This window comes from Eptatretus burgeri, chromosome 7 (genome assembly GCF_056783735.1).
Source record: "Eptatretus burgeri isolate ZD-2024b chromosome 7, Ebu_testis_v1, whole genome shotgun sequence".
Lineage (NCBI taxonomy): Eukaryota > Metazoa > Chordata > Myxini > Myxiniformes > Myxinidae > Eptatretus > Eptatretus burgeri.
Genome location: NC_140967.1, coordinates 78,222,851 through 78,236,937, shown reverse-complemented (window position 1 = coordinate 78,236,937; position 14,087 = coordinate 78,222,851). Strand labels below are relative to the sequence as shown.

Here is a 14,087-nt window from a genome sequence, read left to right as displayed (position 1 = left end):
TACCGGGTATGTCCATCTCCTGGAACAATCATTGCATTGTACATTCGTTGCACTGACTGCAGGAGCACTCAAATCAGAACCTGAGGAATGGCATTCCGCGCCCAAATCGGTTCCTATTCGAGCTCATCGAGGGTTGGTGACCGTCTTGGCGATGTTCGAACACGGCGATCAGTGGTATCCCAAAAATGTTCAATTAGGTTTAAATCTTGGCCAAATGGTGTCATGACATTAACGTTGGCATGAACTTGAAGAACGTTCCGTGTTTGAATGACCCTGTGAGCAGGAGAATTATCATGCATAAAGATGATTCCAAGACCATGCTGTTGAAGGATCGACGACGCATGCTGCTTGCTGTCAGATCTCGTTAATGTATCGATCTGCCATCAGATTACCATGGATACAGATCAAGTTGGTGCGAAAGGTTGCAGTAATACCACCGCGCATCATGACAGTTCCACGAACAAAATTTGCGGCTTCCTGGACGCAGACTGGGGCAGATCGCTCATTGCATCGTTTTAAACCCATGCACGATCCCTCATGCCTTTCAGGAAGAAACCTGGATTTGTCACTGAACATTACACTTGCCCACTGCTTCGGTATCCATCAGACATGCTGATTTTACCACTGCCAGCAAGCTTGGATGTGTCGCGGTGCAAGTCTTGGACATTGAACAAGACAACAAGCACGGATCGCCGCATCACAGAGACGCCTCAAGACGGTGTTGACATTATTATCCTGTGAGGTCCACGGAGTGTGTTTGCAGTTCTCTGCGTAGTTTGAAACCGATTGTGTCGATGGGTCATGCAAGTGTATCGGTCCTGAGCGGGAGTCGTTATCCCGAGTCGCCCACTTCTTGGCATATCTCTTCTTGATCCAGTGGCTTGATAAGGTCTTGTGAGGTCATAAACAGTTCCTCTCCTCAAGGTAAAGAGCCTTGCAACAATGGCAAATGGAAGATCCTGCTTGAAGTCATCAGGTTATTTTATTCCTCTCATTTTCTGACAGACGTGTCATTGTAACGGATTGTTAAATGGTGTCATCAGTATATATTTTTTAGATGATCCGCATGCTGCTGTGTCGTAAAGACCGTTTCAAATTTGTTCGGAATGCTTCGCGTCACCTCCGTAAACCTTCGGGTGCACGACTTGCACGTGCCAAACGATTATTGCATGAGGAAATTACATTACGTGGAAACTTGCAATCAAGTGTTCTGTACATCCAGTCGTGCCAAAAAGGCACTTGGAATGAACGCTGGAACAGTCCTTCAACAAATACATGATCAATTATACATGTTTGGCTTTTTATGGTGGCGGGTGTAGATTACTTTCTTTGCAAGGAAAGAAGATATGAAAATGCTGTCGGACCCTGGTATTCGCAGACCATGCGTATCCGTGGATCATAAAGTGTGACCTGCTCCGACATTCACGGTTTCCGTATTCACGTTTTTTACAAAAACAATAAAATTGTCCTTTACATTTCAGCACTGGTCCCCTAGATCCACCTGGGGAAGTCGGAATCAGCCGACATTACAGCATTACATAAAAAAGGTGCCTAAACAGATCCTCTCAACTACAGCCCAATTAGCTTACTGTACTTGCAATCATCAACAAAGATCATGGAATCCATCATCACATTTGACATAAAATCATTCCTTTTCTCCAACAGCCTCATCTCAGATCATCCATTTGGATTCAGACATGGTCACTCTACTCTCCCAACAATGGTGGAGGTCCTCAATATCAGACATGAGATCAGGGCCATCTCTCTGGACATATCTCAAGCTTTTGATACAGTTTGGCATCCTGCCATTCTCTCTAAACTGTCTGCCTATGGAATCCAAGGCCAACTCCACTCTTAGCTTCCTGGCTTCTTCCACTCTCGTGGACAACGTGCGGCCCTCGAAGGAACCCTTTCATCTCCTCTCCCTGTCAAGGCTGGAGAGGAACACCCCAAGGCAGTGTTCTTGCCCCATATTATTCCTAATCTTCATCAATGATGTCACCGATTGTGGAAAATCGTCTTTATCTCTTTGTTGATGACTCCACTCTCTGCCGTGACATCTCTCATCCTTCTGACAGACAGGCAGCAGCCTCTTCCCTCTTCTCAGACCTTGACAAAACCCGAAAACTTGTCAAACACAATTTTGCTTATATATCCATGTTGCCCACCCTTTGCGTTCTCCCTTACCCTCCCTCATCGTTACCTGTATCGCTTGTTCGTCCATATCCGTCTACTTTCTCCCTCCACCCTGCTGTTCCCTTTGTTATGTTGTGTCCTGATTTGTTCTGTGTAATCGCTCTTCCACGAGCCTAGACCATGTTAAAAATAAATAAGTAAATAAATTTTAAAAAGACAATGCCCCAACATTCGCGACATTTTTGAGGAACATATTCCCCGCGAATAGCGGGGGTTTGACAGTCCATGGAAGCAAAGTTTAACCAATGAGATAGCACTTCCAAAGAACGATCAATTATAGATCTTAAAGTATACATCATTGTTAAACTACAACAATGTGAACTACATTGCAGTGACTAAAAACCCAGGGAAGTGAAAGATATAGGCAGAAGTACAATAAAAAGCACAATCAACGTTAGGAGTGTCAAATACAGCAGAAGAAGTAACAAGAGACAAGAAGTGACATTTAAGGAAAACTTGCCACTTTTTCGACTTGAGTCGGGGTGGTGGGTTCCTTGGAATAAGAAATAGAGCTCGCATGGGATGCATGTCACATAGAGCTGCAAAAAAGCAACACAAACATCACAATCCGGCCAAGGAATAAATGATCATCACGTTATAAAAGAAACTAGAAGGGCACTCGGTAGAGCGCATACCTACGCCCCAGTAATGCCTGATCCATGAGAACATATCGGGCCCAATACATTTTTGACATATCGCGCTATATATCGTTTTTGAGCCCGATCTATCAACAGTGAAGAATCACTTAAAAATTCTAGTAGTTGGATCCGGATTCGGATCGTCACCAAAATCGAAACAATTCGTCGTGGTCACGTACCCAACATGTCCACCAAGTTTCGTCCGAATCAGTCCACAACTTTTTGAGATATCGCGCTATATATTGTTTTTGGCCCTATCTCTCACTGGTGAAGAAGCACTTAAAAAAATTCTACTGGTCGGATCCGGATCTGGATCTTCACCAAAATGGAATCAGTTTGTCCTTGTCACACACCCATCCTGTCCACAAAATTTCATCCAGATCCATCGAGAACTTTTTGAGATATCCTGTACACAAATAAACAAACAGACAGACAGACAGACAGACAGACAGACAGACAGAGAGGGGTGAAAACATAACCTCCTTCACCTTCAGTGGTGGAGGTAATAACAATAAAGTATGCAAATGGTACAAATTGCATCATCAGTTTTTAAGCTTTGGTTGTAATGACTGAATGAAGTTTAAGTTTTAAAATATATATATATATATATATATATATATATATATATATATATATATATATATATATATATATATATATATATATATATATATATATTATGCCACTCAAAACGTCAACCAAACGATCGTTTAAAATGTACACTCCACATAAATTAGTCTGCTTCGAAATTGTCCTTGTTATTGCAAATTATATAAAAAGGTTACTCATGGAAATTTTGAAAAGAAATCAAGAGAAACTTACGTGGTGCTCCTTCTGCCATTTCAATGGCTGTGATTCCAAGGGACCAGAGATCACTCTTAATTGCCATAGAAGGTGGGAGAAGAGGAAACAGAAGAAAAAAAAATACATATATATATAAACATGTACTGTATGTATACATATACATGTGCACAATTTGCAAACTAAGTGGTATGAACTTTGAGTTGCACATCATGTGTCGTCTCACATAAACATGGGCCAGATAAATAGCTTCACTAGAGATACCGCAACCTCTCATGCCTTTTCTAATTTAATGAGATATCAGGAGACGGGCTGTTTTCGACAGAAAGACGAACGTAGCAATATATTATTTGTGCCCTCTCACCCGGTAATCATACGTAGCATCCGGGTTCTCATCGCAGGCAATGACTTCAGGTGCCATCCAGTATGGTGTTCCAATAAAGGTGTTCCGTCGGCCGACGGTACGGTCCAGTTGTGCGCTCACTCCAAAATCCACTGCAGTGGCCCAAAGTAACAATGGCATTGCCAATCACACGAGCCATAACACTTTTCTCATATCTCGAGCTATAATTAGGAGGAAATCATTTTTGAATCCGTTTCAATATATTTCATCACCGTAAATTGCTAGGTTATGTGAAAGCTAACCGGTATAGATTTCTTTCTCATGAGCTCGATGCTCTTGGATAATGTTAAACTCCAAATTAAAATTATGTCAAACATATGAAGAAAATGACGGTGTCCGACCCCGTTCCCAATCTCCTCTCTCACCGCTTTCCCGATCTTCATCAAACTTAATCGGCATAATTAACAACGTCTTAAAATCATGCTAAGGGTCATCGATATTTACTTACAGTCGACAATACACCATTGTCGAAAAGTTCACCATGCCGAATGATGTCACAGCATTCCAGTGAGCGGTACGTCAAACCCGACCACCACAGGATTGTTGGTGTCATCATCTCCATTTATTATGTTCGTCACGTGACTTCATGTTTGTTCAATGTCCCTCCTGTCCCATAAAATACCATACCATCTCATCTCATCTCATCACCTGTCCTTGATGGGTATATCTGAGAGTGCATTATAATTATTGGACCACTCCAAAATAAATAAATAAATAAATCTCACCGTACCAGAAACGGTTATCATTTTAGTGCAGGCCATATTTGAATATGGAAAAAGGATAAGCTTAAGTTTTACTTCTGATTGCGGCAATAGTGCGTGTAATGAATGGATGTCGAATCGGAGGTTAAAACAAAAACCTCGGCTCATGGAGGAGCTAAACGACAGAGGGCTTCAAAGTTGTCATGTATGAAGACAACAGACATGTGCATGTAGTGCTAAACCTTTTCCACGTATTCATAATACAGTTCTTCTGTAAAACGTTGTTGCTGGAAAGTGTTATTAGCACGTTTGTTTTTATGAGTACTCTGCTTTCAAAGGAATTGCACTCGGAACAAGTGGTTCACTTGTTGCTTGATCAGGTTGCTTTTTAAAGAAGACAATAACTTGAAATAATTTCTGAATTACTAAATTGCGATTATTTGAAAAAAACAAGGTTTGCACTTTTTCCACTAAAATACAAGTACTCTCAAAAAAATAAAAAATAAAAATAAGAAAATAAAAATTACCCCCGGTTGGGGGTGAGGGTCATCTCTGTTTTGACCGTATCACATCGACGATTTTTCCAACTTTGAAGACACGTGACTCGATAACCAGGAGGAATTTCAAAAAACCAGCCCGACCAAATTTAGATATTGTTCCATATTATCAGAATCCAAAGGAATTTCGAAGATCGGATCACAAACGGCGGAGGAGATAGATTTTGAAAATGGACAATTTCGCAGCTTTGGAGTGACCTTGACGTTGACCTTGACCTTCAATCGGGTCAAAGGTCATACCGTTGTGCATCCCTCATCGACAAATACCCACATACAAAATATCAAGAAAATCGGAAGAAAAAAATGGGGACGTACGTACATACAGACATCGAGACTGGTTTTATTAGGTCATCTCGTTAGATGACATAAATGACATAAATAAATGACACATAAATGACATTAGAGATGACATAAAAAAGGACAGTCCTTCAAAAAAATAAAGTCTGTAGATCCAAGAGTTGCCAAGGAAAAAGTTAAACAATTATATGATCACTTCATACTTGTTGCATAATTTTCAAGAAAAACAAGAAGGTTTTCTCTGCAACAGCAGCAAGGAAGGATTTACAACTGCATAGAATTTGCATTCAACGGTGAAGCAACACAAAAACGCTCCGCATACATGTTGCGCAGTCTGTGTGACAGGATGGCAAATGCCGCTCGACACACGCACGACACACGAGACGACACACGAGGCGAAGAGGAGGCAGAGTGCTTTTGGCAAGCATGTATCAGATTTAAATCACCTCGGCAATTCGTCAAGTGCTGAATACGGGATTGAATCGTTTTGGGTTTAAGGTCGAAACAGGTACAACTCGAAGGGCACTCGGTAGAGTGCATACCTCAGCCCGGATCCGGATCCAGATCTTCACCAAAATCGAATCAATTTGTCCTTGTCACACACCCAACATGCCCACCGACTTTAGTGCGAATCCGTCAACAACTTTTTGAGATATCGTGCTAAATATCGTTTTTGGCCCCATCTCTCAATGGTGAAGAATCACTTTCAAAAAAACCCTAGTATCGGGATCCGGATCCGGATCTTCACCAAAATCTAATTAGTTCGCCCTTGTTACACACCGAACCTGTCCACAAAATTTAATCCGGATCCGTCCACAACTTTTTGAGATACCCTGTACACAGACAAACAAATATAAAAAACAGGGGTGAAAAAAACATTACTTCCATCCATCGCAGAGGGTATACGCTCTACCGAGTGCAGTTCCAGAATCACTTATTTATTATTATTATTATTATTATTATTATTATTATTATTATTATTATCATGCTGCCCATATGTAATGTATGATCCTCCCTCTCCATAACTTATTCTCATAATTCACGCAGCACTTTGACCTCAGTCATCCCCGTGAAGATTGCATTTACAAGTTTTAAATGATGTCTTTATGCATCTGTCAAAGCATGTGCACAGAGAAAAGGAATTATTTTTACATACAAGATCTAGGATAATGGAAGAATGAGCCAATAGATGGCAAAAAGGCAACAACAAGAAAGTCTGGCAGTGGGGCCACATATGGATGCATCAAACTAGGGAATGGAGGACCAGAAAAATAGAGGAGGGGAGGAAACTAATCTGCAAGTAAGAAAGTTTGGTTAGTTAAGGTTAATCAGGGTAGAAGAGACCACGAGAGGGATGGCGGCTGATTTGAGATGGTGATGCACGACCTGCTTGAAGCCCTTGAGGGAAGGGAGTGATTGATTCACCTCCAGAAGGTAGTTCAAAAATGGAAGAAAAGAGGAACAAAAAAGTGGGCGTAAGCAGTCAGCCAGGATTTTGGGAATTTACCCAGGAGGGCATTGGGCTACTGGAAAAAGCTTGCATCCTAGAGGAGCTGGAGATGGTCAGAGGATTGAGAGAATAGCGAAAGCTCGACGAGAGGTGAGGCAGTAAAAACAGAGGACACTGACCTGTTTGCGATGTCAAAGTAACATGCCTTGTCCTTCAGTCTCATCACAGGAGGTACCAATAATGATGAGAGCTTTAGATTCCACGGAATTCATGACACAGAGATGTGATGATGGGGTACCAGCACATAGGGGAGAGCAGTACTCCATTGAACTATGAAGAAAGACCTTGTAGGCTTCAAGTAAAACTGACTTTTCAAGAAGAGACTTGCAACGATGGAGGATGCCCAGTCTGCAGCTTGCTTTGGGACCAGATGTGTTATACGGTCAACTCAGGCTGATAGTGAGGCCAAAAAGTTCAAGAGACGAACTCTTCCAGTGGCTGACAATGGAAATAGGTGGGTTCATTTGATGGTTCCTCCAGGGCAACAGGGTGAAACTGAGATTTGGCGGGATAGAAAGACATGCTCTATTTGTCAGACCAGCATTGAAAAAAAAAAAAAATCCACATCAGCAGAGAGTGATGCAGACACTGTCTACCAATCGGTGGGAGTCGGGAACTGTACAACACAATGTTGAGTAATCTACAAAAAGGAAAGACTTTTCCAGAGGCTCAGAAAGGCATTTCATGTTGATAAAGAACACGACGGGGTCCAAGACTGCCACGGGGCACTCCACATGTTCCTGCGAGAGGAGAGGGTTCCAGTGATACAATGCATCAACTGTGCGAGTGGAGGAAGTCAGAAAACAAGATATGAAGACAGCCTTTTATGCCACAAGCAGTGAGGTTGTCAAGCACAGCAGGATGGCAGACTGTGTCAAATGACCACAATATGCTCGGGGATATGTTCATAAGACTTAGGATCGATATCAAATACCATGACAGAAGCAGCTGAATGTCGAAGATGAGTGACGAGGACAGAGTCTAAACTGATGGCCATAAGTTGGGCTGTTTGAAAAGAGGAAAGATTTGACATCAACAGCAGATAGATTCCATAACTTTGCTTATAATAATTGGAAGCAAGCTTCCTGGTAATTGAGAGGATCTGTTTTTGCACCTTTCCTGTGGCAGTTTGGAGGTAGCCAAAGGAGAAGCCACATGCTGAAAAGTGCAGAGAAGAAGCAAGAGCAGCAGAGCAGGATTTGAGAATAACATTTGAGTTTTGAGAGGATTTGAGAATATATCCACATTACGTAGATGCAAAGAAGACATTCAAAATTAAAAGATATTGAAACAAGGAGGATGGAGGTAGACAGGAGGGAAGACAAAAGGAGTAAAAGAGAGTATGAAAGTTGAGGAGGAAGAAGTATGGAATAAAAAAAGAGGTTAGGAGAAGACAGACAGACAAGAGAGGATGGGACATATACGGAAGGGAGAAAGAGGGGACGGTGAAAAATTTCTCTCAATTTTGTGTATGCAATATGTACCCCTCCCCCCACTTCACCACTACCCCGACCACCCCCAAAAACTCAAAACACAAAACTTAATCTTCTTTCACTTTCAATATACATCTTGTAACTCTAATCATAGTAGAAGTTTATTCAAGCTGTTTTACATGCAAAATTAACTGCGAGAGTCTAATAGTTCATAGTCAAGGTCATTACAGACCATAGACAGGCATGATAGGACCGATATTATATATATATATATATACATACATACATACATACATACATACATACATACATACATACACACACACACACACACACACACACACACATACATACACACACACACACACACACACACACACACACACACACACACACACACACACACACACACACACACACACACACACACACACACACACAACTGGAAATTTTGCTTTAATTTGTTGCACCCCCTTTAAGTCTCAACAATTTGAGATTTCCTTGTATTTGAAGAGCGATATATATATATAAATAATTATTATGATTGTTCAAGGTAAAATTTCAATTGTAGAATAGTCGGTTACTCAGAAATGTATTATACAACAGTGCAAGAACAACGTATGCAAGACAGGACATTGATTTGGGAAATTCACCTAGCTTGACCTCCGCATTCTCTGTGAGCAGTACGTTTTGACCCTTGATGTCACGATGGATCACCTTGTGCGTATGCAGATGGGTCAAGCCCTGCATGGGTTAAACAAACAAACAAAAACAGATACCATGGTGTAGAGCTTAGTTTGCAATCCACCCAAAGGGCAGTGAGAGCAAAGGGCAAATTTCCACCCAAAGGGCAGTGAGATGTGGAGTCAGTACGACAGAAGCACACACCGAGTGCACTGTGAACGCTGCAGAGTGGGATAGAAAGGTCGATGGGTTAAATCCCAAGACAACGATGTGATGAGTTAGTTGCTTTGCATATTCGAATGGCTGGTCAGCCAATCCAACAACAGTGTATATAGGGATTACAAGGTGGTGGGATTATTCAGCTGCCAACAGATGGGTCAGTCATATGTTGCCTTCAGTGCATGGTGCGTACAGATGGAGAGGGGAATCAAATATTCATATAACCTCAGCTGCTTAATTTTAACATCAAGACAGTCTTCCTTTGTACATTCACACCCAATTAGGTCCTGTTTGCATTAAAACCCGTTCGAGTAAGTGGCCGTATGAATAAGGAAAACATCTGGTGCTTGAACGTCGATGCAAGATTTATTTAGGATACAATGGGACTTAGCGTCTGTGATCGCGCCTTTTCAAGAACAAAGGTAGCCGTTATAACGTGGAACTTGTGCAAGCTTGTGATATGGTTTACATTTGTCGTCACAGCTGTCACCAATCTATTATACGTAAGAAAAGAAGGAAAATCTCCAAAATTTTCAAAATTTATTTGGTTCTCCATCTGCACACATATTTGAAGTCCTGCCAATGAAGCAGAATATGAAGAACTAGCAAAAGCCCGTGGTAAAATGGCACGATGTAAAAAAAAACAAAAAAAACAGGAAGCCTTTTAATCTTGCCCTGGTTGAAAGAGCTGAAAAATTGGAGGCTATACATTTCTCAACATCAAAGAAAAAAAAGAAAAAGAAAATCAGAAGCCTTCGAGGCAGCGGTCGGTTGCCTATACACTGCCTGGGTTAAAAAAAAAAATTTTGTCCGATTGAAAAAAATTATAATTTTCCTGTAGATTTGGATGAATGTCAATTTCGAAACTACTTTTACTTGATTTTTTTTTTCTTAAAGCAACTTACTTTTACTCGACAGACAGCATTAACCTAATATATGGGTCATTCCACGTCAAATCATCAAAGAATCTGCCGTCATCTCTCAGATTTTTGTAAAACTTTGGGAACCAATTGGGACCCATGAAAAACGGCAAGAACTCAAATATTTTTGCTTACAGCCTCTTAATTAGTGAGATACAGACTAACGAACTTTGGACTAATTAGCACGACATCGCAAATTCAAATGGCCATATCTCTAAAAGTATAACACCAAGAGAGCTGGTTTTGGTGTCATTTTAAAGGTATTTTCATGCCCTATGAATTTGTCTGGGCAACATTTTCCTACCTCCAACCACAAAAAAAGTTATCACAAAATATAAACTTCAATCGTGAATCCCCAAAAAATGTATCCTTCAAATTTCCTCAAATTCATCCCAGAGGTACCTTATGATGTCAAGAAGCTTCCACATAAATTTTGTGATGGGCACTCCAATAGTTTCTGAGATATGAGCAATAATGTACAGGTACGTATGGCATATAGGTTCAAAAATCAGCATTCGTAATGTATTATACAATCAATAAGTGAGTTCAAGTACACAGTGTTCACTAACTTGACTTAGGCTTTCAATTTCCTCTTCAATGCAGCAACAGCAGCACTTGTTTCTTCCCCTCAGACCCAGTTGAAAATGAAAGTATATGATACTCCAAAGCAATTGATGGTCGTTCCCTGTGTTCCCTGTCATGGCTAGGTTAGAATGATTGTATAATACATTACAAATGCTGATTTTCGAACCTATATGCCATACGTACATGTACATTATTGCTCATATCTCAGAAACTATTGGAGTGCCCATCACAAAACTTATGTGGAAGCTTCTTGACAGCATAAGGTACCTCTGGGATGAATTTGAGGAAATTTGAAGTATACATTTTTTGGGGATTCACGATTGAAGTTTATATTTTGTGATAACTTTTTTGTGGTTGGAGGTAGGAAAATGTTGCCCAGACAAATTCATAGAGCATGAAAATACCTTTAAAATGACACCAAAACCAGCTCTCTCGGTGTTATACTTTTAGAGATATGGCCATTTGAATTTGCGACGTCGTGCTAATTAGTCCAAAGTTCGTTAGTTTGTATCTCACTAATTAAGATGCTGTTTGCAAAAATATTTGAGTTCTTGCCGTTTTTCATGGGTCCCAATTGGTTTCCAAAGTTTTACAAAAATCTGAGAGATGACGGCAGATTCTTTGACGATTTGACATGGAATGACCCATATACAAGAAAAAGAAAAAAACATTAAAAAAAATGTAAAAACATAAAGGGTTGAAATCTCCAAAAAAAACAAAAAACCAACCAAACAAGGTAGGAACGACACCACATTACTATGTCACAATACGACACCACAATCCTCTTATGGATTACCATCAGGACATCTTTTGACATTTTACTTTCTTTTGTGGGACTGTGATGGAACAACGTTATTTTTATTATTATTATTATTATTATTAATATTATTATTATGCAGTGGGAGGAGCTCACCCGAAGAATCTCACGACAAACGTAGGCGATCCAGTCCTCCTTCAGGCTGTTTCCTTTGGTGTTCTTCACAAGGTCAGTCACTGAACCAGCTCCACAAAACTCCATCACCAACTGAATTGAGTAGATTATGAAAATTTAACTTCCCTTCCCACCCACACAATCAAGACAGGGTAAGATTATGACTGACAATGCAACGGCGGTTTTGTTTTTTTCTGCAATTATAGCTTTGACGGGCATGAAAGTGCTTCGGCTGGAAAAAGTAAAAGGAAAATACAATAAAAAAGGCAGATTTTCACGGGAACCGCATAAGTTAGAACACACAAACATAAACTCCGTGATTTTAGCAAGCTACACATATGCACGTCTATCAGCTGGTTGCATAACCAAAGTATATTTTCACACATGCTTGGATGTGTATTTTAGGCTGGCAAAGATATTTGTAGTTACAAATACCTTGTTTGTAATTTGTAATACTTGCTTATCGTCGACGTTACTAATTACACACATCTTGTTAGGATTACGCAAAAACAAACAAAAAAAAACTAGGCCTGGAGGAACGCACACTCACCCCAACTGTCTCGCTTGGATTCCAATCTCAGCCCAGCTACAAAATGGTCATCCGGGTGTTTCACAAGTCAGGGCAAGGCGTAAATGTCTGCCGTCCCTCGGATGGACGTTAAAAGCTGCGCGTCGCGTCTGTAAACATCCCATGGTGTTTTTGGCAGAGAGTAGGCGAGCTGTTGCCGGCACCTTGAACAAATTCCCAATTATTTCCCCGATTCACCGTTTTCCCTATTCCTCCGGATTGTTTCCTCCTTTCCCTGATTGAAGACGAATCAAACCACGAGCAGCATAACTCATGCCGGTAAACGACTTTGGCAGTTCCAACGCTCCACAGCGAGTGTGGCACACCACATCTGATGTTCATATTAATAAATGATGCTGCCGCACAGCGATGAGCTGTCATTTTTATAATTGCGACATTGGCGATAAAAAGCTTCCCGGTGGACTCACGTCATCACCTTCGTTAACAACATGCCAAACCTGCTAATTGCAATAACATCTTACAATTGCCTTTGAGAAGAGGCGTATACACCTAAAACGTCCTTTTAAAAGAAATAATTACATATGCTTTGTAACACCAGCGTTTCACATCGCTGAACTTCACAAATCAAATGCAACAATAATGTTATACATCGAGGCCGTACTACGATTGCTTTGGTATAATCCGTCTTTTCGTAAAAAAAAATTGGAAATGACTCCGACACTCAGAAAATGAAGACACGGACATTTCTCAGACACGGACACGGTCACTGAGAAAATAAAGACAACATATGACTAAATGCGGACATTTCTCATGCCTGCTTTTATTTCCATTGATGGCAGCGACACAAAATCACGACTACAACAATAATGCAACCCTGCACGGTCAGTAATGTATGATTATTATTATTATTTACAGATGGTAGAACACACAAGAGCCAAACATGGACACCCTCTAGGCAATGTGCTCCTGTGGTAACGTGCTTTCCATATCTTCCCACAAGCAACGCCAGGGCGACATATCAAGAAAACTGCCATTAGCAAACAAAGGAAAACAAAGGGTCCAAGAATTTGAAAGGCTGGTGTCTTGTTGAACTACTCCCAAAGCACAGTTCTCCATAAAATAGTTTCCTGTTTGTTCAATTCCCCGCTCGTTACCCCCTTGTGCCTTTGTCGGTGGAACAAAAATGAAACAAGGTGGAAGTCAGCGGTTTACGTCAACCGACTGAGGCCACGGTAATCTGTTTTAGCTAATTCGAAAATGAATTATCATATCAGCTCACTTTAAAGGCCAGCTTGGAGAGGTTGTTTGTCCAAGAAAGATCATGGCTAATGGTGATTCCCAAAGGTTTGAATGACTGAACTTCTTAGTAAAGGGTTTATTAAGGATGCAGATGGGAGGGTTCGCCAGCTGGTCCTTTCAGAGATGGAAAATGTGAGATTTGTCAAGGTTGAAAGATGTATTCCATGTGACACTTCTGATTCTATCAAGGTCTGCATAAAGGGAAGAGGATACCGACTGCCAATCTGAACAATGAAGGATGCCACAGCAGATTGTGGAGTGAGAGTGAGAGAGAGTGAGAGAGAGTGAGAGAGAGTGAGAGAGAGTGAGAGAGAGTGAGAGAGAGTGAGAGAGAGTGAGAGAGAGTGAGAGACAGAGAGACTGAGACAGAGAGAGAGAGAGAGC

At 40.9% G+C, this 14,087-nt stretch overlaps 1 protein-coding gene across 11 annotated transcripts in view; it reads right to left on the bottom strand.

The window, feature by feature from the left end:
- LOC147023598 (mitogen-activated protein kinase kinase kinase kinase 4-like) overlaps positions 1-14,087 on the bottom strand; it is a 188,124-nt gene that overhangs the window by 74,737 nt on the left and 99,300 nt on the right. For all 11 annotated transcript variants that reach the window (XM_085889133.1, XM_085889144.1, XM_085889136.1 and 8 more), the window contains exons 5-9: positions 11,858-11,968; positions 9,190-9,280; positions 4,000-4,130; positions 3,657-3,711; positions 2,657-2,735 (exon numbers count right to left, since the gene is read on the bottom strand). In XM_085889133.1, the coding sequence (XP_085745259.1) occupies positions 2,657-2,735; positions 3,657-3,711; positions 4,000-4,130; positions 9,190-9,280; positions 11,858-11,968 (467 nt within the window). The remainder of the gene's footprint in view (positions 1-2,656; positions 2,736-3,656; positions 3,712-3,999; positions 4,131-9,189; positions 9,281-11,857; positions 11,969-14,087) is intronic.